The 26,807-nt window shown below is 36.6% G+C and overlaps 1 protein-coding gene across 12 annotated transcripts in view; it reads left to right on the top strand.

Moving 5' to 3' along the window:
• Window positions 1-26,807, top strand: part of LOC121876880 (dynamin-like) — a 78,901-nt gene that overhangs the window by 27,690 nt on the left and 24,404 nt on the right. For 3 of the 12 annotated variants that reach the window (XM_042382418.1, XM_042382413.1, XM_042382422.1), the window contains exons 8-16: window positions 4,117-4,274; window positions 9,133-9,198; window positions 17,372-17,383; window positions 19,717-19,876; window positions 20,459-20,590; window positions 21,588-21,707; window positions 21,847-22,053; window positions 22,215-22,393; window positions 26,666-26,788. In XM_042382418.1, coding sequence (XP_042238352.1) covers window positions 4,117-4,274; window positions 9,133-9,198; window positions 17,372-17,383; window positions 19,717-19,876; window positions 20,459-20,590; window positions 21,588-21,707; window positions 21,847-22,053; window positions 22,215-22,393; window positions 26,666-26,788 — 1,157 coding nt within the window. The remainder of the gene's footprint in view (window positions 1-4,116; window positions 4,275-9,132; window positions 9,199-17,371; window positions 17,384-19,716; window positions 19,877-20,458; window positions 20,591-21,587; window positions 21,708-21,846; window positions 22,054-22,214; window positions 22,394-26,665; window positions 26,789-26,807) is intronic. The other 9 variants (XM_042382426.1, XM_042382423.1, XM_042382415.1 and 6 more) reach the window with 8 other exon arrangements.

Here is a 26,807-nt window from a genome sequence, read left to right as displayed (position 1 = left end):
TACTTACTCCTTTTATTTTACAATGTAATAAGTTTTCTTATTGCATACACCTCCAAAAATTCTTAAGCTTTTTACTACTTGGGTAGTTTTAACCAAGGAGTATTGTGTGCAGGCATTTGTATTAACCTGAAACAGGTCATCTCGACTACACTTACAATTGTGGATAAAGTGATTGAAGCTTGGTTAGCAATATCACCACATATACATGTGCATATGCTTTTCTTGGGGATCGAAGGACGAGGTCACTGTTGCTAAACAATGCCCCATGGGATCTACAGCTCTGCACTGGATTTTTTTCCTGTCTACTTAAATAAATTTCTTTCTTCACCTTAAGAACCCCAATAATGGGGATGGTAGCAGTATAAACTTGTCCATACTGTTTGTGCAGTTCTTTGTGCATTCCTGATCTTTTCATGCAAGGATGCTGATGCTATATACAGTTATGCCTCACAGTAAACACAGAAGGGGCTTATATTACTCTTGTCCATCAGTCTCTTTCCACCCATACTTTATGTACGTGTGACATGACCTTGTTCACAACTAGAAGCCATACAAACTTGATACTTCTCAAGCAGGTACAAGTTGATTAGTAGAACAACACCACATCACAAGTAAGCCACTGTGACCAATATTTTGCTCTTTTTGAGGTTTTGTTACATTTTTGCTCAACCTTTTGGCTCATTTTTGTGGCAAACTTTTGTTGTGAATATTGCAAGGGGGAAGTTTTTGCCATCCACCACAAGTCTGGAAATTGAGTGTAAAGAACGAAGACAACATCTAGATGAATTAAGTCATTGAGTACTCTTCATTTGTGGTCATAGATTTTAATCAGTCATCTGCCCAATGTGGCACATAACAATACCATTTGTACAATGTTTCCCTCAAAATGAAACATTGTGACTATGCAATGAGAATGCTTCATGCATGACCAATTTGTGCATGTGTGTGTGTCTGTCTATAGATGTCAAGTCTTTGCAGCAGAAAAAGTTCTGTTTTAATGAGACTTAATAGGAGTGTTAGTGTAGGTAAGAGTTGGGATGGTATTGTATTTAGCATTTCTTGATATGTGACCTTTCTACAATGACCAGAGTCGGGTGTTTGTCAACTTAATGGTTCTTATTTGTTCTATTCCTCCTTATGATAAATAACTTAACCTTTCCCTCTCTCTCAGCTGGATATATCTGTAGCAGGAGACCCATGACTTGCATTATTGTAGCATGAAGTTCTGCCTGTTAGTATTTTTAAAAACTTCTTCATTAACCGGAATACGGAGGACCAACTTGTTCTTTTTATATCGGTTAAGCTTCTCTCAAGATAAAGGACTGGTTGTTGTTCTTGTTACATTGCCTCAGTTCAATTTTTATTAAATGCATCTTAAACTTGGTATCCATCATCAGTACCATCAACATTATTAACACTATTGGGGTTTTCATATGCAAAAATGCATGTGATCTAAATTATTGCTTTAGGGTTTTATTGCGCAAATTTCCGTATGGAGTAAATAATTTAAATAAATAGAATTTATGTTTGCATATGAAGGTTAGACACTCAAGATACACATTTGGCAACGTCAGTGTGTTTAAAGGACCCAGGATATAACGTTGACCCACATTTTCCACTCATTTTCTTGCGGCTTGTGCTGATTTCATTTATATTTATAACACTGTTGTGAGAGTTTGAACCATGCCTCGTGTTGTTAGGGTGGAGGGGTGGGAGAATGTAAAAAGAGCAAGGAGATTGAACTACATGGTGATACTGTAGTGTGGTGCCTCCTGTTGCTTCTCTGTGATGAAATATTAATTTTTTCACAACTTTTCTTCTATAACTGTTTTATCCTTAATATGTATGCTTTATAACATGAAATAATGAAGGTATAAAGTGATGTATAAACATTTTCATTAAGCATAAACAAAATTTTGTTCTACTTGCGCTTACGTATAGAAATAATTATTTTATCGTGATTGCTCATACAAAACTGTTTGTAGATAATTTATTTTCAATGCTAATTCAACAAATCCCACCTTTTTTATCTCAAATAGCAAGGTTGCTCTGACTCGTTACGTACAATTATCTCTCGTGTGGTGCAGTGAGTAACAGGCCAGACCCCGAGTGTCTTGCAGGAGAGTGCTACCCAAACCCAAGAGTGTCAAGGGTTCAAAGGTCAAAGTCATGTCTGCTAATAAACTGACCCAGTGATCCATTGCGCTTTTCAAGACTTAATTGGATAGGATTTACCATGAATGTTTTATGGCCATGTTCATGTGAAGGGATCAAGACAAATCAAAGATTGGATGATGATGACCAATCGAATGACCATCGAGACCTCTGGACCCCACACCTCTCAATTTCTTCCTCTGGGGTCACCTAAATGGTTTTTGGAATGATAAACAACAGATTTTAGGTGACCCCCAGAGAAAGAAATCATGAGGTGCAAGGTTAGGAGACCTTGGTGGCCATTTGGTTGGTCCTCATTGATCAATATTCATTGATATATGATCCCCTTACTTGAAAAAGAGAGAAAGAGAGAGAGGAACATTAATTATCCTATGATGCACAACCTATCAAACACCTTGTAGTAATGTACTATATTTAGAAGAGGATGGTTGAGAAAGACAGAGATATATATTGTAGTGTCACACAGTGAGATTGGAGAAAGACCAGGTCTTAAAATATTTCTGGCTTACCGAAATACTGTATAGGCCATTAGAACGGGAACCAATTTTAAAAACAAAGGAAAGGAAAATAAAGCTTGAGAGAAGGAGGAGGAGAAAAAAAAAAAGGAGATAATAGAGAGGTTTTGGGGCATGATTTTAGGAGGAGGTCTGACCAGTAATTTTGGACACCAGGAGGCAGAAAATTTTTTCAGGGCATGAGAAATCTGGTAAGGTGGTTCATATGTAGGGTTGATGTTAGATGGTACCATAGAGAGTGTATACAAGTTAGTTGAAGGGGATAGTGTGATGAGAAGGCAACTGATATATTGTAAGTAGGATTATGAAGGGGCACAAAGGAGATGGAACAGTCAAGAAAGGCAAACACTTGTTTAAAGTGGACAAGCTGGAGGCTCTGATCTGGAGAGCAGGCCCAGAGAAAGTGAGATGTCATATATTGGCAGGTGGATGAATCTGTGTGGGAGTAATTGGATGTAACATAGTACATGTAATAAACAAATGACATCTTAGCAGTGGTCCAGGAGTCGCGCTTCATGCTCTTCCCTCTCCCTTGCTCTCAGCTCCTCACATGATACTGTCACAGGCTTTAGGTCCAGTAATTTTACTGTCTTACCAAATTCAGCTTCAGCAAGCTTGTTCAGATACATGGGAACAAAGTAGAGATTTGGGTGTAACATACAGTACAGTTGGTACATGTACAGTAATTCCCTTGTGACCGTATCATCTAGATGGTGATTTACTTAATTACTTAAATCAGAGTACAGTGAACCCTCGCTTTACGCGGTCAGTTGAACCCACGGCGGCCCGCGTAAAGTGAGAAACGCGTAAAGTGAACAACATAACATAAGGGATTAATTGAAATAGAGACCGGGCCGACCCCCAAACTCCACTTTTTCAGACACAATGCCTACGTTGTAGTAAAAATAACTTCTTAATTTTATGATGGTATGCACACACAATTAATAATTAAGAGAAATATCAATAATATTAGGTTTTTTAACACTTTTCATAAGTAGAAAAGATGGCTGGGCACACGGGGATGGGGGGTTGGTTCCGAGGCAGAGGGCAGATTATTGGCCCTCACCTGTATCACTTGTATCAATTGCTTCACTATCCACCACAGAGGCTTGCAGGGCCTCTTTGTCAAACCCCTCAAAGTCCATATAAGTCCATATCCTCACTATCATTATCACTATCACTGACTTGTGCGCACCCTGCTCGTGCCGCTCTCCGCGTAAAAGGGTACACACACCGCGGAAAGTGAGCATTCCGGTTTCGGCAGGGTAACGCGTAAACGTGGAAACGCGTAAAGTGAAACCACGTAAAGCGGGGGTTTACTGTATAGTATTATAAAGCGGTTTCCTTTTCACTTGGCATCATTCAAGTGCTAATGTTGAGTTTCAGATGACTGTGAATGTGTATTTTACTTTGATTTCTCCAACAGATGTCACGGTACCCAAGACTTCAGGAAGAAACAGAACGCATCATCACTACACATATCAGAGAACGGGAGCAGATAGTTAAAGAAAATATTCTCCTACTGAACGAGTGTGAATTAGCCTACATGAACACCAACCATGAAGACTTTATTGGATTTGCCAAGTAAGTATAAACCTGGATTATGTATTTGGTCTATAGTTAAATTTATGCACCAAATGTCACTTGTCAGTTTTTGTTGTGTTTAAGTTATTGGACACTTTTCTTTCATCAGATTTTATTTTTATTTACCAGTCGAGGAAACTATTGCACTCCATGACTCGTCCCCAGTATTAGAAGTTGAGATATTCTGAATGTTTGTGTAAGAGTAAGAAAGTCCTTTAATACTTCACAAATAGTCTTCAATTTTGGGTAATTTTATGCATGGAAAGTATTTTTTATTACTGTATTATTATCATTTATTGGTTTTGTTCTCCTTTTTATTGTTTGTGCATCGAAGCATTCCAGGTTACTGAGTATGAATAGTCATAAATATAATTGTCCCTCTTTTGTCCGAAACAAAACACCCGAGGCCCTTTTTTTGTTCATTCATTACCGGGCAAGATAAACAAACGTGTGATGTCGCATTAACTAAACGTCTATGTACTGATTTCTGTGGGTGCCGTTTACGACAGTCGTGTCTGGGTATTACAGGATTTTCAAACCTTAATTACTTTTGCAAAATAGTTCATCCCTTGTGTGGCTTTACCTATACAGTTATTGTAATTAAAGTTAAATACACTCTTCTGTAATAATAAACTGCTGACTTATCATTAATTAGCATGGGTACAGTTAATAGAAATGTCTTTAAGCTGTTATTAAATGTAAGTACAGCTGTAATAATAAATGGCTGTCTATCATCGTTAACTACCTTGGATACATTTGGGGGAAAGTAAATAATAAATCACATATAGTTTGGTTCTTAGTTTCACAGGGTCGCTCACCATTGTAAAAAAAAAAAAAAAATATCAAAAGGACAAAGGCAAACAATACCAGATTCGTGAAGTGTAAGAGGTTTATAGATGACGGGTGTGTAATCACTAGAGAGCAGGAGTTAGTGTGTTTGGTGTATGCTCACGGATATTGCACACATGGTATAGAACAGTGTCAGATGGCTCCCTTTCCTCTCAAGCCGTATTTCACTGCAGTTTAAATGATGGCCAGAGTCATGTTATTGTAAATGTTGTGAAGCATTAGATTTTGAAGAGTTATTGAAGTGAAATAGGAACATGATTAATTGTTATCAAAGAATTAACAATCAATTTGTTATGAATGCTATAGCTATCCTTCACAGTGAAACCAATTAAATTAAACACTTACCACTATCCCAATATGATCATCCAACTGAACTTTATTCAGCCTAAAATGTTGTTGCTGTCATTTGTTTTAACCTAGTAAGATTTTTAATATTTTCATAGGTTTTCTTGGTAATAGTAATTCAAGTTTTTGTGCGAATTATTTTTTGTGAGAAACAAAATTGTAGTTGAAATAATTGTCATGGTCAGTTTTGTGTAAGAATCTGCATCTGTCAGGGTTGTGTCGGAGGAATGACAGTGCTAGTTATATGACTAAGTGATACTAAAGTGAGTGAGTGAGTGGTCTGTTAAATGAGATATGCTCTGACTCTCAGAGTTCTTTTCTCAAGAACTGCTGGACCAACGGAAACAAGTTATTGTAAAACATAAATTGTAAAACAAAAGTTAATTCAGGTTGAGCAACTCTATGTACTGTGAATATAATTTATTCAAAGTAAAAATGACCGCTATAACAACCAGAGATAGAGATGATTTCTGGTTCAAGAATTTGGAATGAATATATAAAACAATTTGAACAAATGATCTTTGGATTTAAACAATTTGAATTAATCTTGGGGATGTTTTAGGAAGAAGAGAAATGTTTGGTAGTCTTAGGGCAATCCATATTTAACGTACAGTGTTTGAAATTATGTTAGTGAATCTTTTTCAAAAAAAAATCTGTACTGTACATTAATTTTTTCTTATAACTGCTAGGTGAACATATCTAGTTAAAGTAGTCTCAATATAACTTTTATTAATATTTTTGGGTTAACCATTTAGGTGCATATTTACTTAATTAGTTATGAGGAATATTCACCATATGAACCTTTGGGAATCTGACCCCTGAACCCCCAACCCAATAGAACTTAAGGCTCAGTTGTGTGGGTTATTGGGCAGTCATTGTGCTGTGTGTGCTGAGCTGACCCCCAACCACGTCAGGGCTCCGGGGTAAGCTAGTCCTTGAGCCCCTAGAGGTCGCCACCCCAAACTTTGTGGGATATTGTGTAGAGGTTGTTAGTTTAAATTTTGTAATATGTGATGATAGGTATATTGAAAAGCAGTATGAATACTGTATTACTATCCATTCCCTTGATTCCTCTTCCTCCATTTTCTAGCGTGGGTCAAGGAGTACAGAAACTCTCAAAGAATAGGGGGAATAGTAGAGAAAAATATAAGAAGTATAGAAAGGAACAGGAGAGTATTAATACACCAAGACATTATACTTCACACAGTTGCTTGTATCTTGAACTGACATTCACAGTCAACAGATCGAGTCATTAACCTTCTCATTGTAATGATTCTCAGTGCTTCATATCAGTTCATTGTAAAGTAATGTTATATAGTTCACTGTCTAGGTAATGGTTTATGTTGCATGTGTTATCCAGAACATTGAGTCATAAACTTAGATGCCCAGTCACAGTACATGTGGAGACTTGGGTCTTACTACTGTACCCACTTGTAATGTTTTGTTTTAACACTTTAAGCACGATGGTTTAAGTGCTATAACTAATTAAGCATGGTGACTTAAACTATAAGCGTCTTAAGGACAGTAGTTTTAAAGTTATAATCCTTTAAGGATGATGGTTTAAGCTATTATCCTTTAAGGATAATAGTTTAAACTAAATCTTTTAAAACACACTGGTTAAAGCTGTTATCCTTTAAGAACGATGGTTTAAACTATAACCCTGTAAGGACAAGGCTTAAGCTATAATTCATTAATGATGATGGTTTAAGCTGTAACTCTTTTTGAATGATAACTAGAGCTACAGTCCTGAAGGGGTTAGATCATCATCGTCAAAGGGTTTAGAATCATAACTCCTGGTTTGCTTATATCATGAGTGAAGTAACTGGCATGTGTGTGTGTATGCGTGCGTGCGTGCTTTATAACTTACCCAAAGTACTGGGTGATTCACTCACTGGTAATCCCAGAGTATCGCTAATACATCCATCATTTATGAACAAAAAAGAGGAAAATGAATTGGAGATTATTTTAGTGAAACTCCAAGGCTTCCAGCAAATGAATCGCCTTGTATAATGATAAGAAAGTGTTTAACCCCAGTGAATGAAGTAACCCAGGGTGGGGGAAGAGGAGGAGGAAGGGTAGGGAGGTAAGAAATAGAGATGGGATAGAATTTTTGTGTGAAATTTCTTCAATTTGGTCACTTAATAAATGTCATTGTCTATTAACTGTGATCCCCAGCATTAACCTGTTTCTTAAGGGTCACTTTTGATGCCTGTAGCTTTATTGTTTCTGGGTGTTTGGTATAGTATCTTGTTCCCATAGGTGGAGCATCTTATTGGGGGGAATGTCTTGTGAAATAGTTGGATTTTGATAATAAAGTGATGGGTATACGGCTGCATCACACATACCGGTACATTGCTTCCTCAGTAGTAGTTCAATTGTGGGCTGTAAAATTTCCAGCTGAGTGGTCTAGCCATCCACCAAGGTGTTGTATTTTGTAATAAAAAAATGAAATGTATATAAATTCTTATACAGTATGGCATTGACAACTCAAGTACAGTACTAAAATTGATATTAATGAGAAAACCTTTTCATTTTTATTTTTTATTTTTCAAGTTAATACTGTATTGCAATATGACTTGTGTGATATATTAATATGACCCCACAGTACAGTAGTTGACCTGCCGTGAGTGTTTTGTACGAATTATGGCCGATATGATCCGGGTTTAGATTTGACAAGTAATCTGATGTAACTAAACTTAACTCATTAATATCCTTAACTTGATGTTATAATTCCATATAACTTAAATTATTATAGCAAAGAAAAAGTACCAGATATTTTGAGTAAAATTTTGCCATATTAAAAAGGAAATATAGATTTTTTAAATAAACATCTTTCATACGTACCCAGCAGAAATTGAGAATAAGAAAACTGCCTTTTATACACTTGTAAAATGTATTGACCAAGATTATATAAGCAGGGTCTATGTTTTTAGGGTCAAGAAGTCATCAGCTCTGTCTCTTGAAGTTGTCACATTGAATTTTGAGCTCTCAGCCCTAAAATCATTGCCCGTCTCAGGGTCGACCTGGTGAATACATATACGTACTGTAAGAGATGGGAGCATTATGGCTCTTGCTGTTATTGAGTAATGTTGCCGACACACATAGCTAGTATTTGCAACTCAAACTGGTGTTTCTCATGCAGTCTTATAATATACATATACAGTACTATATATATATATATATATATATATATATATATATATATATATATACACACAGTATATATAATTTTTTTATTTTTTATTTTATGGACAGTTCTTTTTAGGTCAGATATTTTCAGATGATCTGATGCTTAACTGAGAGTTTTGTCTTGTAAGTTTATTTTTGTGTCTATTAAGCATTTGATTGGTTTCTAAGATAGGGCATGAAAGGAGTGTGTCTATTTATTACCATTGTCATGATGATTATTGTACTTATATGTCAGTAAAGTTTGAGGCCTTAGTGTGATCTGCCTTCACTTTAAAAACTCTCCCCCTTATGTTTTGTCTCTCAAGTGAAGTGAAAGTCATCTCAGTGAAGTACTCTATACATTTTTCTGATGGTTATGATCAGCAAAGCCATATTAACTTTTCAATGTATTTTTTTAATTTTTGTATCAGAAAAAATGGCTGTTTACTGGTTTGTATAAGTGATTAATATGTTAAGATGTATTGTTGTTGAACAGTGGTCACAGAGCTAACTTCGAGACTTCTTTGTTTATGCAATGCTCCAGAGGGTCAAATATACCAGAGTAAGTTATTATTCCTCGTGCAGTCAAACTTACGAGCTGCATTTAGAGTGATGCTGGTGTGTTCTAACCCACTTCTCGGGTTGCCTTTAGCTTATATCTGTACCACAACCAGTACCACTTACGGCTTTTTTCTCACAACCTACCAATGGTTCATCCTGTTTCTCCCTAGTGCTAACTCTACTGATATGCCAACTTCTATGCTCTACTTACCACCACTACTACAGTCTCTTGTTTTGAATGCTTCTTTTATAACAACATGGGTGTTCACAGCTTCAGACGGAACATTTGTAATTTGTGCTTATCTACAGTATAACGAGTTGTACAAACCACATTTTTCACCAACTAGCGTGGTTGTTTTTTTGTTGGATTTACACTTATAGATGTGAGTCGTGTATTGAAATACATGGTAGCAGTATGCTATTATGTCTTAGATGTAGACAACATAGTTTTAGCCTGTGATTTGGTAAATAGATTTTTTTTATAACTTTAAAGTGACAATTTCAGAAGGTGATTTCTTCCCATTTGTTATTTTGTGTTTGACTAATTGTGCTCGTTGTTCCCTTAACCCCTCCTCACCCCCAACCCACCCAATGTGCTGTTATGTCATATCAAGTAGTTCATCTAATATATAGTTTGATATACAGTACAGACTAAAAATTGCATGAGTACCGTAAGTGAATGACAAATGTAGTTATTGGTCAACATTTGCATGTGGCCAGGTTGGGTCATGCAAAGAACCATCCTTCAAGTGCTCAGGTAGTGGATTCTTTTCCCTGCCTGGGAACAAGTTCACTGGATACCCAGAACTGAATTGACCTGTCAGCAAAACTGTACCTATTTTGGGGGCTCTTTAGTAACTTACAATTCATAAAAGGTGATGACAGTAATTACTAGTGTGCCACAACACAAAACCGTATTAACTGCCATTATTTTCTCTTTTTTCATATAATGGAATTGTTCTTCAGTTGCTAATTCTAACACAATTTATTGATTAAACATTGAGTAAAATATTGACTGCATTTAACAATCAGCTACGTTGGATTGTAATGGTTGCTAAGGTCACCAAAGTAGGCACAGCTGAGTTGATGGGTTAATTGGGAAGTGCTTTGAATGTCGGTAAAGCTGCTTAAAAAATACTGCCACCACTGCTAAAGATCTCACATTCATGTTGAAGGAGTTACCTGGAAACTTTCCCATAATCATAATATGATTTTGTATGTTAACTACTGGACCTTAATTACTCATATCACTATTTACTGGGTGATGAGCCACTAAAGGTTCTGTGCTGTTGTTGAAGAAATGGAATATACAGTAAACTTCTTCATTGTCATAAATGAAAATTTTTACATGTAAACTTTTTTGGTTAATCTTACCCTATTGATAATGTGTGTTAACAGATGCAGAAGTGCTGACGGGATCATTAAAGTCCTTTCCAGTTTTTACAGTTATTTCTAATATATTTTTCCCAATAAAGAAAAGGATACAAATAAAATAACTGTGGATGCAGAATCTCTCCTGCATTACCAGCCATCTTGGCAGTATTGTTTGTCACCCAGAAAAAGTTTGTTGCCATAAACTTTTGTCATACAAACTCGGCAGCAACATCTCACTGTATGCACTTGTTAGTCTGGGTGGCTTTACAAGTGTATTAAGTACAGTACAGTGTGTCACCATCTTATACCATAAAACAAGACTACTTAGAGATAAGGAAGATTGTCTCAGTAAGTACAGTACAAGGAAGTGAGCTCAAACAAACATGAAAAACACAATTAGGAAAAAGTTTAATTCTTACAACCCCTTTGTTATTATGGTACAGAGTGGCCAGTATGGTGCAGAGTGGCCAGTATGGTGCAGGGTGGCCAGAACCAACACCAAGACATTCTTTCCCTCACTTGTTTTTTTTTTTTATTTATTTATATGATTTAATTAATGAACATTTCATGAAGTTTGGTGCATCTGTTCCCCCAAACAGTATTTAGTCCAGGATGGAATATGTTTGGTAGTTTTACTTTTATTTATTTTCTTGTGGTCCATTTTTATAGTACAGTACAGTATATGGAAACATTGCACTGATGATAATTGTCCCCCTCCCCCCTTCCCCCCACCCTCCCTCCCTCCCCTTATTAAATTATAGTTTTTAAAGACATTTTGACCATAGAGATAGAGAGAGTCTCCGTAAGCCTGATGTTGTGTATTGAAACTTAACGGTCATAATCCATTCATGTTTTGTGTACAGTACTGTAGTCTACCTGCATGTGATAAGCAAGAATATTTGTATTTTTATTACAATTACATAAATGAGGGAATTGGCTTTTTTATCAGTGAAGACTTTTTTTTTTCATTCATGAGGTGAAATAATCAGTTTTGCATTACACTTACTGGTAGAAGACTCACCTAGTTTGAGGTTACTGTACCATTACATAGAAGTGTTTGCAAGTTGTTCATCTTTTCTTAACAGATTTTATATAACTTTCTCCCCTTGTCAGTATCATTGTCCCCCTTGTCTATTGTTGTTGTTGGTAATTGCGCATTAAATTATTTAAAATTGGGGAGGAGGGAGGGGGGGATTATTCCAGAGTGAAGGTTTTTTTCTTTTTACCAAATGAGTCATGTTATTGTAGAGGGCATGGGGGGGGGGGGTAAAAGATGATGTTAAAGACCCATTCCTAAAAGCTGGTTGAGTCCTTGAATTCCTTCTGTTGATGATTATGGTGGAAGACATGTGTTGAAAGTGATGATGGGGAAGGAATAAGACACCACAGAAATATCTACACACACTTGCTCATGTCGTTAACTTGCGTACATAATTTACAATGTGAATTCACGCTTTGAATTTCACAATGGCCACAGCAGCCTTGGTCATTATTACCTCTCCTGTGGCTTTGATGCTGTCCTCAATATACAACCTCTTTATGGCCCCTCTTCTCATTCACTATGGCTGTAATTCCCTTTTCATGGACTTCCAGGTCAGCTAAGAGATGAATGAGATTGTATATTACAGTATATTGCCTGTTTTAAAATAGAATACTTATTACAGTAGCAACAAGTATTATGCTGTGTAAAGGGTTATATGCGGCACTCATAGTTGGCAGGATACTGCTCCAGGAACATGTGTGTGTTCTATGTAAAGGCATTATAATCTAGTATGTCTGCAGAGCTAAAAGTCTACATCAACTTTAATCCCTTGAATTTCATGTGATGTAATGTTATCATTAATCATTAGGGATGAGGGCATAACACTAGTTGTAACTTCATTAGGACTAGATTACCCTCTCATCAGTTAACTCAAATTGTTATGGTTCAAAATGCCAATGTCAGCACCTATAAACTTGAGACTTTGTAATGTACTGTACAAGTATACATTAATTTCCCAGTACCACAGTCGTATGTGAGTTAACTTGGCTTTCAACAGTACCAGGTAAAGTGTGAGAGCATAGCCCCTCAGCCCAGATCCCCAGGTAATCTTTATAAATACCTCCTCAGATAAAACAATGTGAAAGATCATAACCCCAAGACCCCCAGCAGCAGCTATGTTTAATTTGAACCTCAGATCATACATTTTGAAAGCCATGGTTTCCATATAATGTTACAGGAACACATTATAGATCATATTTTGCAATTTTCCTGACATTTGTGAGTGTCATTGTATGATTATATATCAATAACTGTCATAGTTGCTACTTATATCAGTATACTGTATATTATAAGCAACATCTTGCCCTTCATGACACTGTTATTGTATTAGGTCTCTTATATCATGCCTATAATCACCTTCCTAACTTATTTTATGGATGGATATAGAAGTCATAGTCAGCTGCTTTTCTTGATCACCTTGTTTACATCTGACCCTAATATCAGATCATTTGTATAGCCTCATGTATGCGTTATGGACGGATATGGTTGGCATAGATTAAGGTTGTTTGTGACCTGCATTCAAATTAGACTCATTACATAACCTGTATGCTTCTTAGGGGTGACATTAGGAGGTTTAAGTTGGCATGATACTATTTTTGGAACCAATGTGCATATATGTCTTTGGTGTGTCTGGGTCAAAAAATGTCGTGCCAACTTTGAACTTTTGAAGATAAACACATTTAACAAAATTAGATGTTGGAGTGACAAATGTATCTTCAACACCTGAATTTTTGTACATGTTTAATGGTTAGTTCAGGGGTTCATAGTTGGTATGACACTGACTTCTAGGCCCATGGAGTCATTATAAACATTTTTACGTACCTGCTCACAGAGGTTAAAAAGTTTCATGCCCACTGTTAACCCTCTCATTGCTAATAAAAATGTTAGCCAGAGTAAAATCCTTAAAGTTGTTCATTGCACTCAGAGGGTTAACACCTGATATGGACCCTTAATGTTGCATATAGAAACTTATTATTATTATGTGACTTTGAAAAGAGGTATCTTGTGTCGCTCCCAATTTCTGTGGATCTGTCTGTAGATATTAACTTTGTAAGCATTACCGTATAAGCCTTCTGTTTTTAATTAATTTATAATGATATTTGGGAATAATCTAGATACTATATGGGGTGGTGTAGCACAGGGCAGTACACTTCCTTTCCTTATACGTACTCTTACTCTGATCAACACTTGGTGACTACTTCATGTAAGTGTGAGGCAAACCAACACAGAAATGTGCAATGAATCATTCAAGTAATGTAGTTGAACCACCTCCAGAAGGTATGGAAGTGGTTGTCAATCAAAATATTTGGAGAAGATCTAAAAATGAGTTACAGCGCTACAACCTGGATGTAGCAGAGGAGCTTTTATATTTGGGATCTGTGTTTGATGAGACTGGCAGTAATAAAGCAGAAGTTGAATAGAATTTTGCAATGAAGCGTTAGAGGTGGTCTTTATGGAATGTGCTTATTCCATTTCTATATGACATGAAACTTAAGTTTAGTATACAAAAAATTCCAGAAAATTTTTAGTGATCTCCTTTCTTCAAAATATTGTATGAGATAGTGGAGATGATAATATTTTGGTACCATGTTTTTATCCTTGTCATGGTCTGAATTTGATCTTAGCTGTGATAATCAGTTTGGTTTAATTTATAAAACCTTTTATGTAATTATGTAATATTAGTCTTAAATTGGCTACCTGAGAGGAGGATATCTAACACCAAGAGTCTTACCTTCAGACACATGTATCTGACCAGATTTTGAGGATGCATCAACTTTCTTACCAGATCTTGTGTACACCAATCTTTGTGCCTTGCTTGATCTTGGGTATTATGTCTGACATCAAGGCCCCTGCCATGGGGTAGATGTGTATCTTCTCTTCATTTTCCTTAAGTGATGTCACAGCATCCACATTTTCACAAAATCCTGCATGTGTTACTCAATCCCCATTACTTGACCTGGGCCAATTGCCCTTGACTTAAGAAGTGCACCCTGCATGTGACTTTTGATTGAAGCCATAGTGATCACATTTCTTTTAATCTCTGAATGCATTACTCCCCTCCTGGGATGCCTTCCTCTAGTAGTTACCTTGGGGCTGATGTGCATCTTGACCTTGAAGATAAACCTTGTTAATTTTTCATCTTATTTTAATAGAATTATGGGAAAAGAATCAGATATATACCAAGTAACTGGAGTCTCTGATCTTTTGTTTTATGGTCAGTTTGTAATGTGATTTCCTTATGATTCTGAATTGTTCAAGTGGTTTGGAGATGGATACCTTGTTGAGGGATGTCATGTGCCCGGTTTTGGAAGTAGAACACCACAGGTAAATGCCACTAATGAACACCATAGAACACCACTGGAGAACTCCATAGTAGAACCTCGCTGGAAAACACTTTAGTAGAACACCCTTAATGAACACCACAAGCAAACACCATAGTAAAATGCCACATGGGGAACACAGCAGAACATGACAGAAGAATGCCACAACAGAACTTACCTTTTAACTTGGTCCTGGCCATCTTCATCATAGTGGGAAAGGTTCAGGAGCTTGATAGATGAGACTATTATTGTTGGTGGGATATTAAAAGAGGACTATTGATTAAAAAAGAGACATTGTTATTGGTATATTCAAAAGGGACTGATATTACATGGAATAAACTTGGAAACTTCTCTCTCTCATATTGAAAGTGTCTCACCCTTAGCACACAATTTCATATGATTTGAAGTCCATGTGCTTAGTACATATAACATTGTTTACCAGTATCCAGAAAAGATGAATCCAATATATATGGTGTCCTCTCGTTGAATTGTGTCATTTTAACTGTATTTTTAGCAGTGATTGCACCTTGATATAAATTAACTGTGGTAAGTGCTAATGGTGTTTTCTATCAGTAAATGTTTGTAATAGAATTTGTAAAATATTTAATTAAATTTATTTATTTAGTTATTTTATTTTTTTTTGGGGGGGGGGGGTTACTTTCCACAAGTTCCTGAAACTGATTGATGATGGGCCTTTAGGACTCATATCCAGAGGCAGAAGCAGTGAAGATGCTGGTTTTATTTATTTATTTATTTATTTATTTTATTTTTATTTATTTATTTTTATTTTTTGGTGTCACAATTTTGAGTATAATATCTCAAGAAAAGAGTGAGGTAAAATCTTGGTCTGTAGTACAATGGCACCTTCCTTGGGCCGCTCACTTGACATCACTGATAGCTGTTTTCCTTCTATTTTTGGGGAGTTATGACTACTTTTGATTCTCTCTGGAAGTTTACCTACTGGCAGTCCTGGATATTCTGGGTCATGTTATGTACCTACTGGTAGTCCTGGATATTCTGGGTCATGTTATGTACCTACTGGTAGTCCTGGATATTCTGGGTCATGTTATGTACCTACTGGTAGTCCTGGATATTCTGGGTCATGTTATGTACCTACTGGTAGTCCTGGATATTCTGGGTCATGTTATGTACCTGCTGGCATTCCTGGATATTCTGGATCAGTCAGGTTAAGTTCTAGTTGGTGTAGCCTTGACATAAAGAACAATGCTCCTACTAAGACATGGAGGTGGGTTCAATCTGTAGTGAGCTACATGTTTGTGCCCTTGGAATATTACCAGTCTCTTGGATGACAACAGACTGTTATAAGAGTTACCAGCTGGGGATTACAATGGCAGCATTCTGATCGGCAACTTCCAGGTAGCGAATGTAATGGATTTTACCTATCAATAGATTTGTTGTACCTTTTACTCCCCTTGTGAAATTAGAGCATCGTCAACACTATCTCTTTTTGCACATGTTGGTGGAGATGATTGATTGTGAAGAAGAGACTTTGCTGTTTTTTTTTATCTCGGTCACCACTGGGGTTGAGGGAACCCGATACGGTCCATGTTGTTTATGTGTGTCTACCGAGTGCTTTAATTTGTTTTATGTGGTTGATTCCTCTCAGATGAATATAAATAACCCAAGGAACCATTTAATTTTGGCATCTCTATTATGTATAGATGTCCCTTTTGTAGGTGAAATAAGTGGATGGGTCGTAACATGAAAAAAGTGTTTTCCGTGGGTGAGGGGTCATCCGGAGTTGATATGGACCAGATTCTGTACAGTTAGGGATTGTGAGATGTGTAGTGGTGTCTTATAAGTTTGTTTTTGTCTTTTCAGTTTCTGGTAATGACATCTTTTAATATATTATCTGTGCATAACTTATTACTGTACACACGCACACACACACACACACACACACACACACACACGTCCTCAACTAGCACACTCGGCACAGTACAATATGTAAAGTGAACGAACGCATAATCCCCACTTTGGTTCAAGAGGAGCAGTTTGGTGTCTTGGGACTTTCAAAAGCAGCCTACCTTAGCACCTCTGGTCCTGGAAACAAACAGCTTAATATAACACTACAGCAACTGCAGAATTATTGATTATGACTAAAAAATAATAATAATAATAAAAATAAAATAAAAATTGACTGAGTAATATTGCTCTCATGACCTACTCAATATAGTGTTGTCTTTGATGACTAGAATTTTTTTCAAGTTTTGTTTTGAAAGTATTTTATTTGTGCAACTCTTTTTATCATATAATAGTTTACTTTTGTATTAGTTTATTTATTTATTTGTATCTGTTATAGTGAATTATGATGCATGTGATAGATGTCTTGGTCATGTCTGTAGGCCTGTACTTTTTGTCTTTTATTTGACATTAAATGTTTTATTCTTACATATTCTCTTTTTTTCATGATGCAGGGCAAATCAAACGTTTGTATTTATGTGTCTTGTAGATTTGTAATGCCATAGCTCGTCATCTGTAGAAGTAGCGCGTTATGTTTACTTTTACTGTTGTTGTGTAGTTAACTGTAGACATTCCAAGCTTTTTATTCAGGTTTGTTCTGCTGTATTTTATTGACTTTAAAGGGAATACGTATATACCAATTAGAGGGAACAAATACATAACGTGGAACTCTGTGCTGTAGTGTTTTGGCTTTCATCGTATGACCTCCAACGGGTCACATTCTCCTGCTTCACATACCTGCAGTCTTTGGCAGCAGTGTCAGTTTAGCTCATTTATTGATTCAACAGTTACATTAGTTTGATGTCTTCTTGCACCAAAAGATAAGGATGTGATTAATCTGAGAAACATTATAGGTATTTTGTAAGGATTCTTTGGTGTTTAGTCAAGTACAAACGTTTCTCATGACTACTAAAAATAGCTAAATTGTATAACATTTCTTTGGTGGGTATTGTCTTGTCACTGATTTTTATTGAAGGTAGTGACTAATTGACCCATCACCTAAGCTCTGTCTGCTTTTAATGACCTTAATAACCATCAGAGAGGTTGACTGATGGCTGGTGTCAGAGTGAGTTCAGCTCCTAGTTGAGGAATTCATCACCATGTTATTTATGAAAAGATAAAATTGTCAGTGAATGAAGCAGTTTAGCAGCATGACTCACAGCAGCCAACAAGCAGTTAACCTCTATGAGTTGTGATGGTTAGTAATGCCGTTAAGGTCAGTTGTAGCAAATCAGAATCACTATGTGAGTTAAACTTTAATGGACACACGTTTTATGCTCTCCAGACACGGACAAACTCTAAATGCATTTCATCTTTAGCGATTTATCCGTAGGAAAATATACAGCATCCGTTTCTCCTTTTATTAAGAATGCAAACTTTTCCTTTTATTTACCACATCTTATGGCATTGAGCCTCTTGTTACATCACCACACTGGCAGACAGTGATAAAACTATGATATAACTCATAATATTATGATGTTTATGAATATACTGAATTTATGGCAGCTTCCCATAACAATGGTATCCATTATGTTACTTTCAAACTAAAAATAGATGTCTGTAGATACTTGTATTTTTGATAGAAGTACATAGTGACAACTTGTCTGAATATCCAAGTGGACTGTTGTAACTCCTCTCTACTACAAACCAAAACATCCATACTAACACAGTGTTGGGTGAGGTATGCATGTACTGTACACTACCACATGTTTTGGTTTGTGGCACAGGAGGGGTTGATGTAAGCATTCACATCTCTTCTTGGTTCAGTTATGTTATGAGATTCCATATTTGTCTTTGGAACTCTGCCTGTAGTACTGTATTGTATGTGTTGACCTACAGATTAAGGCAACTGAAGTTTGATAGCTGACTACTGTAGTGCACAAGAGCATTTTTTGTTTATTTTGACGAGTTAATTTTTTCATAAGCCATTGTGAATTATGTTTTATTTGATGTGGTGTTAATGAACTTAATAATCTTGAATGTTTATGTATGTTTTGAATAACTTCTAAAGATTTATGATATTTATTATTTTCTTCTCTACCAAAAATATGAGGTTATTCATAAAGATATTACCAGAACATGTGTACAGTACTTAAGACGATGTGCAGTGTTAAACAAACTACCTGAACAAATAACAAAATTAATTTCTGATATACCCAAGGTTGATGTGTTTGTGAACTGAGAATGAAACTCGCCATTCAGTGTTTTGAAGTCTTGCCAAGAGTAGCAAGCAAGTGGAGCATAGAGGGTAAATAACTTAACTCTCCCTGTGTGCTAGTAACATTTTCATGAATAACCGTGTATTTTAGGACACATTCAAAGAAAACAAGGAATGTATATTGATGCAGAGAATTATTGTAAAACGATATATTATACAAAATCATTCAGTTGCACATTTTTATGGTACTGATGATGATATTTGTTTAAAAAAAATCTTGCCAGTTATGATCACTTATGACAGGTGATAGTATTTAGTGTGTGATGGTTAATGAAATACAGTACAATACACTTGAGTTAAGCAGCATCTTGAATGGTGGTTCCTTGAATGTGTCGTAGATATTTATGATACTCTGACTTGAAACTTTGGAATCAAATTATGTACGAAAAAATCAACTCACGGAAGAAAGCAGATATGTTTTTAAAGTAAGATAGTCAATTTTATTATGAGAAGGTACAGTGGAAGTCTTACTTTGCTTGTAAACATATAGTAGATTTGTGTAACTGATATTTAAGTAACTTATCCAGGTGCATTATGGAAACTTAATTATTTTTTCCTTTTCTTGCCCATCCCAACTCTTAGTGCCCAGCAGTCAAGTGAGAACCCCAGTAAGTCCGGTCGCAAGCTGGGGAACCAGGTGATCCGCAAGGGTTTCATGTCCATCTCCAACCTGGGCTTCATGAAGGGCGGCTCACGCGATTACTGGTTTGTCCTAACATCTGAGTCACTCTCTTGGTTCAAGGTGAGTCTCCTCTCCTCTCCTATCCTCTCCTCTCCTCTTTTTTCCCCTCCTCTCCTCTCCTCTTCTCTCCCCTCCTCTCCTCTTCTCTCCCCTCCTCTCCTCTTCTCTCCCCTCCCCTCCTCTTCTCTCCCCTCCTCTCCTCTTCTCTTCTCTCTTCTCCTCTCCCCTCCCCTCCTCTCCCCTCCTCTCCTCTCTCTAACCTATCATTCTATTCCCTACTGTATAGCGATGAACATCAATATCATCAGTTCACTTAGAGCTGAGTGAGCGCTGTTTCCCTACAATCCATGGTCCCATTTCTCTTGCTGCATGGCTCTCTGACAGGTATTTACATTTTCTCGGTGTAGCTTTAGAAGGGGGACTTTTTTATGGTGTTGTTTTAGTTTTATATTTACCATTACATCAGTAGACTGGGGAGAAGGACTTGTGGCTACTGATTAAATATTAGTTTCAGAAAAGTTAATACAGGTACAATTATGTGACAATGCATAGGTAATTAGACAGGATTTTTTAAGTGAATATATATATTTTATAATTAGCTTTGCAGTATAATTGATAATTTATGCATATTTTCACTTACAGGATGAGGAGGAGAGAGACAAGAAGTACATGTTAATGCTGGACGGCCTCAAGATCAAGGACATAGAGCAGGGCTTCATGTCCCGCCGTCATGTGTTCGCTCTCTACAACCCAGACCTGAAGAATGTCTACAAGGTAAGACATTGTGTGCGTGCAAGAGAGTGAGGTAGATCTTGATGCTTTGCTGGTCATCTTATTTTATTATCACCGGCGAGTTAAAATTATTGCCAATTCTCCATTTAGGGGAAGCATTGAGCTCATGAAGCTGTGAAGATCAACACCAAGCCAAGGAAAATATCACTGATAAAATGTCAACCTTCATGACAGGATTTACATAAATGAGAAATATTTAATTGTATCGGTGTGTAGGGCAAGATTATAGTATTTTATTATGCGGCATCTGCAACAGCTGATCTACTTAGTGAAAGTGGGCCCCATAGGTATGACTGCCCTTTGGGAACAGTGTGGATATAGCACACTGTATACTAAGCCGGTACTGCTCTCTACCACATTCACATTCCCAAGTTGTAAACTTAGGTACCCATTTACTGCTGGGTGAACTGGGAGCACCCAGCAATCAAACCATTTACCCCTAAAACAGGAGGCGAGCGCTCTTTCCACTTGACCACCTATTATAGTGATTTGTTTGATTAAATTTTCTTTAAGTTAATTTCTAATGAGTTACAGTATTATCATCCCACAAGTTGTACATCACTGTATTATAGTCATTTGTTTTAATTTCAAAAATTTCTAGTTTCTTTATATCAATAATGTTGGGTTCTGTCCCTTTTCCATCACTGTTTTGGTAGGAGTATTTAGTGGCAGGGATCTTCTTAAATACAACTGTGTGTTTTTATTGTATTGTAACACCATGATACACTTTATATATAAATATTTATGGACAGCTGGAGCTGTGAGCTCATGTTCAGAGAGCATAAGAGACATGCTGTTTTAATGGTAGTCTAAAGAATTATATAATATGATAATATTATGCGTAGAATATTCCGTTACGCCACACTCCTATGATCTACCTGTTAATAAACTGTCAATATGTATACCGGGTAACACTATAATATTTTATGTAGTTGTTGTAAATGTGACAAATATTGATGAGTGTGATGTATATCTAAAGGACTACAAGGAGCTACAGTTGGGTGTAGAGACTCAGGATGACATGGACTCCTGGAAGGCATCATTCCTACGTGCTGGCGTCTACCCAGAGAAAGTTTCTGACTCTAGCAATGGGGAAGAGGTAAGCCCAGTTACATACATATTCTGCCTCTTATTTTTACAAACCCTTCCATTTGGCAACAGAGTGGCTGGAATCAAGAGCAGCATAGACTGTTTCATCCATTGTCATATATTCTTTCAAGTTATCTTTTTGTTTTCAGGGCCCCAGTGAATGCTCCACATCCATGGACCCTCAGCTTGAACGGCAAGTGGAGACAATTCGCAACTTAGTTGATTCCTACATGAAGATTGTCACTAAGACTACACGAGATTTAGTACCAAAGGTTGTCATGAATTTGATGATCAACAACACCAAAGACTTCATCATGGGAGAACTGCTTGCCCATCTTTATGCTTCTGGTGACCAGGTACAGCACTGTCAACCTTCTGCTCTCTTAAAAAAATCACTACTCATAGATAGTTTCCATGACTGTAGTTATATTAAACAATTTGTAATAACTACTGTAGTTCTTTTGAAAATATAAGGTGATGTAGAATTTTTGGGACATTACACACAAATTGTTTACAGAATTCAATGATGGAAGAAAGTCCAGAGGAAGCACGCAAGCGAGAGGAGATGCTGCGCATGTACCACGCATGTAAAGAAGCTCTTAAGATTATAGGAGATGTATCCATGGCAACGGTGTCTACTCCAATGCCACCTCCAGTCAAGGATGATTGGCTCTCAACTGGTCAAGAAAGTCCAAGGTAATTAATTCACTTAACATTTATTAGAATTTCAAATCCTGGGGTTAGAATTAGCTCAGAATATGAAAAATTTCTATTTATGAAAATTTTTATCCACAAGACTCATGAAAGTTTAAGAATGGTACAGTAATAGGTTTTAGGGGCAGGACCTCAAACAACCGATTTTCTGCGTCCTCTGCTTCTTGTTGTCGATCATCCAGGGAGCTATAGACATAGTCCTGGCCTGGGGTTACTGCACAACATAATCTGAGACAAATTTAGTGGACAATAACCTTGTTATATACGATGACTAAAGCAGCTGGAAGGATGAGGTTTAGGATACAAGAGTTCTTCACCCTAATGTTAGGAAATTGATTAAAAGTGGGTAATAGAATGAACAAAATTCTTATGTGATATGCCAATTGATATCCTAAAGTGAAAGTGTCAGTGGAGTTGCTTTTTTTTTTTACATTTATATCAATTTGTCATGTCAAAGATATTTTTATTACCAAAACCAAAGTTGATTTCCGGGTGTTTGAGTTGGCTCATTGCCTGCCCTTCAAGATCTGCCGTACAGTTGAGGGACTCCATTTGTTCTCTTGGTCACCCTTGTTTATTCACTTCATCCTACCGTAGTTTGCACTTTACTGTATTAGTTATATCTAGTTGAAGGGCAGTATATGTAAAACACAGTGAAATAAATGTTCTGGCAATGTGGAAATTGTGATTCATTTATATATTTTTTTCATTTGACATGATGTAAATATTACCCAATTCATATTAGTACAGTAGTTTCTTTTACACTTGTTCTACCCAGTGTAATAACAGACAGATAGATGATGGGAACCTTAGGACAGTAGTGTAGTCTTGTAAAATATCTCCCATCACTGTTGGTCGTCCATAAAGTGCTGAACTTTCCTCAGCTCAGAAGTAAAAGCTCACACTCCTTGATGGTACACCTGTTCCTCTTCAATCTTAGTTGTCACTTTAAATGTTAAGTTAGATTGTAAGTTTCTCTGTCAAATGGATTTTAATATTTTCTTCTACATCCCTGAAAATTTTGTAACTTTTTCTGTAGGAAGTTCTATACAACTTGAACTAGGGGGTTAGGGTTAGTTAGGTGTAGGAGATGAGAGACTGTTAAGAGTTTTGAACCTCTAAGCTACCCTACCCTAACACCCTGAATCAATAAATAATTTAATTTATTTCCTAATCTGAACTCATTTGATTCCATTTATGTGTAAAACCTGTATTTCTGTACAGTATGTTATTTTTACTCCTCTTATTTTTTGTGGGTTGTGTCAAGGAATGTAGGAGCCTCAGAAAAGTGGAGAGTATTGCTAAACAATTGTAGGAAGCAACACAAAATGGCTGAAATGCAATGTACAAATATCCATACGCACTTGCACATGTCCTCAGCATGTGTATGCACTATTCTGTATCATAACACTTACTGCAATGTTTGCTAGTGCACTATTGTCACTGTGCATTGGAACACCACAACACTAGCAAATATGACATTGCCCCACTGAATCTCAGGGCAGCCAGAATCAAGAGCAACACCGTTCCTCCTTACATTTGTTGTCATTCGTTTTCTCTTAGTTTTGTAGCAGCTGTGTTCTTTTGAGGTGTTGTCAGTTGTATACCTCTGTGGTGTTCTGTTTCCAGTTTATTTCTGTAACATAATGCAAACCAACATTGACACACTAGCATTATAGTCATCTACATTGACCACTTGATACTGTGCCATGCTTTCTTTCCTGTCCAGCTTACACACTGCTGCTTCCTGAACCCCCATCCCCTTCCAGTACCTCCCTCATTCCTTCCTTCCATCCTTCTTGGTCGTCCCCACTCTCTCTTGCCTACCATTGCCTACCATCTACATGTGAATCATCATCATCGTTTTATGGCCATTTTCCACGTTTGCTTCTTTTACCACACCAATACTTAATATTCTCTTAATACATTTATACCCCCTTTTGTAACCCTGCTCAGGGGTAATCTGTCTGTTCAGCCTGGCCTTGTAACTCACAATTCTCTCTCAGATTTTTTTTTTAGTATTATTCTGCTTCACTCACCATATTACTGTACTGTACTTTGTCACATTTCATATTTTCGTCCACTTTCATAATACACACACACACACACACACACACACACACACACACATATTCTTATCTGCCATTTTCATTTTCAACTGCCATTCTTATTTGTTTTCTTGGTTTTTTTTTTAAACCTTAACCCCTTCACTACAGACAAGCCACTTTTAATATTTTATTTAGGTCAGAGGGAAACCCCATACACTTCTTTTACGACTCTTTCCTCCTAATGTTTATCTTCCATGTGTTTCTTATTCCACTTGTTATCCATCCCAACATTCATCTCTCCTCTCATATACCTGTAGTTGGTAGTCATATGCTCTTACTATTGACCATAACCTTTTTCTCTTGGAGTTCGATAAATCCGGCCATTCGGTAAGATATCTTTATTCCTGAATACAATGATTTAACCCCCTGAGTACAATATTTAATCTCTTATGCACGATGTCTTATCTCAATGAATACGGTGGATAATAATCAATCCTCTTGAGTACAATAACACTGTACAGTACTCAAGGTGATACGTAGCCAGTCTGATCTCTCGCCACCATTCAATTTTATTCATTTATTTTTATCACGTGAAGATTAACCGCCAGTTTATTTCACCTTAAGATTGACCATCCTAAAGCTAACCTAATCTAATTAAAAATAACCCAACCCAACATAATCTAGTCTTAACATAACCCATCCAGGTCGAATAATCTGGGTTGCAGGGGTAAATTTCATGTGATATTTTTTTTTTTTGTGCGTTTCCTAAATTTTTTTTTACCCAAACATTTTAGTTAAATTTGATTGGTTTACACTCTTGACTGCTCCCAATTTACATTAGTCCATTCCATTTCATTCTTATTTACATGGATGTATTTTCTTCCAGTTTTATCCTTCAATTTGTCACTTTCAAAATTTTCACATCTTTGGTTCCCTCACCTTGAACCTTCTATTCATTGTCATTTCACTTTTGCCAGCTACTCAATATAGTACATCACTCTTCTTGGCACCTATATATCACTTGCCTTTCATTTCAGTGTTTTCTACATAATATAAGCAACCCTCGACTGCCTCACCATCATCATCATTGCTTGCATGGGTTAGTTGCAGTTACCTAGTGGTAGCTCTCCATGCTGCGCGGCTTCTTGCACTCTCTCTCTTATCAGGTTCCTAACTCTGTCATTTACAGGTTGACAATCCCTTATCCAAAATCCTTGGGGCCAGAGGCATTTCGGTTTTTGGAATTTTTCGGTTTTCAGAATGGTTAGTTTATTTTTTTATTTATTTATTTTTTTTTTTTAATGTGTATTAGCCCACCCGGGCATAGATCACTGACCCACATTGGGGCCTGGGGGTCGAAAATATAATAAAAATTATAATAATAATAATAATAATAATAATTCATAGGTCTAGGTCGTGTTTCTCACTTTTGATCTTTTTTTCATTCTTGTATTTCTTTACTGTATTATTATTATTTTATTATTACAGTATTATTATTATTGTTATTATTATTATTATATTTTATTATTATTATTATCATTATTATTGTAATCATTACATTTTCACCCCCCAGGCCCCGATGCGGGTCAGTGATCTGTGCCTGGGTGGGCTAATAATCCCTGTTATAAAAAAAAAAAAAAAAAAAGACCCACAAAAAAACTTAAGGTTTTTAGAGCTTTTCGGTTTTTGGAATTTCGGATAAAGGGTTGTCAACCTGTATTACAATTTCTCCCAATTTCATTCTTGTCTTCTCCCCTCCATATTTAGGCTCCTGCATCTCTTGACCCAATTGGTCTTATCCATTTTTTCCATATGATTAAACCATCTCAGCCTGCCTCTACATCTGTACTTCTACTGCATTTCCTTTTGTTAGCCTTGTGTCCCCAGCATCAGTCATTTGTTTTTTTCATTCTTTTAGCTATCATTTATTCCTGAGTTTTCATATTACTCACATTTCCACTTTCTTTCTTTTGTTACTTACTTTTTGAAGCTTTAATTTTAGCTCCTCAAATCTCTCCAAATCCTCTCCCTTTTTCCCTCTCTCTCTTTGTCCCCAGGTGTAGACACTCACTATAACCCATCTCTCATACCTTCACCCTAATCCATAGTATTTGGGACTAAACTTATATGCCATCATGTATCATCACATAATATATATATTTATTTATATATACCCTAAAATGGCATTATTCTTTCGTTTTGTCAGTTCCCCCTGTCCTCCACGACTCTCAGATGAAGGGTCCAGGTTTGGCTTCACCCACACATCCTCTTCATCCACATTAGCATCATGCAGCGAGAATTTTTGCCTCTCATTCTGGCAGCCAACCAGGTGAATTGGTCACCAGAAG

The sequence above is a fragment of the Homarus americanus genome, unplaced genomic scaffold, assembly GCF_018991925.1.
Source record: "Homarus americanus isolate GMGI-L3 unplaced genomic scaffold, GMGI_Hamer_2.0 scaffold50281, whole genome shotgun sequence".
In the NCBI taxonomy this organism is placed as follows: domain Eukaryota; kingdom Metazoa; phylum Arthropoda; class Malacostraca; order Decapoda; family Nephropidae; genus Homarus; species Homarus americanus.
The sequence above is the reverse complement of the archived record's forward strand: the minus strand, read 5'-3'. Positions and strand labels throughout refer to the sequence as shown.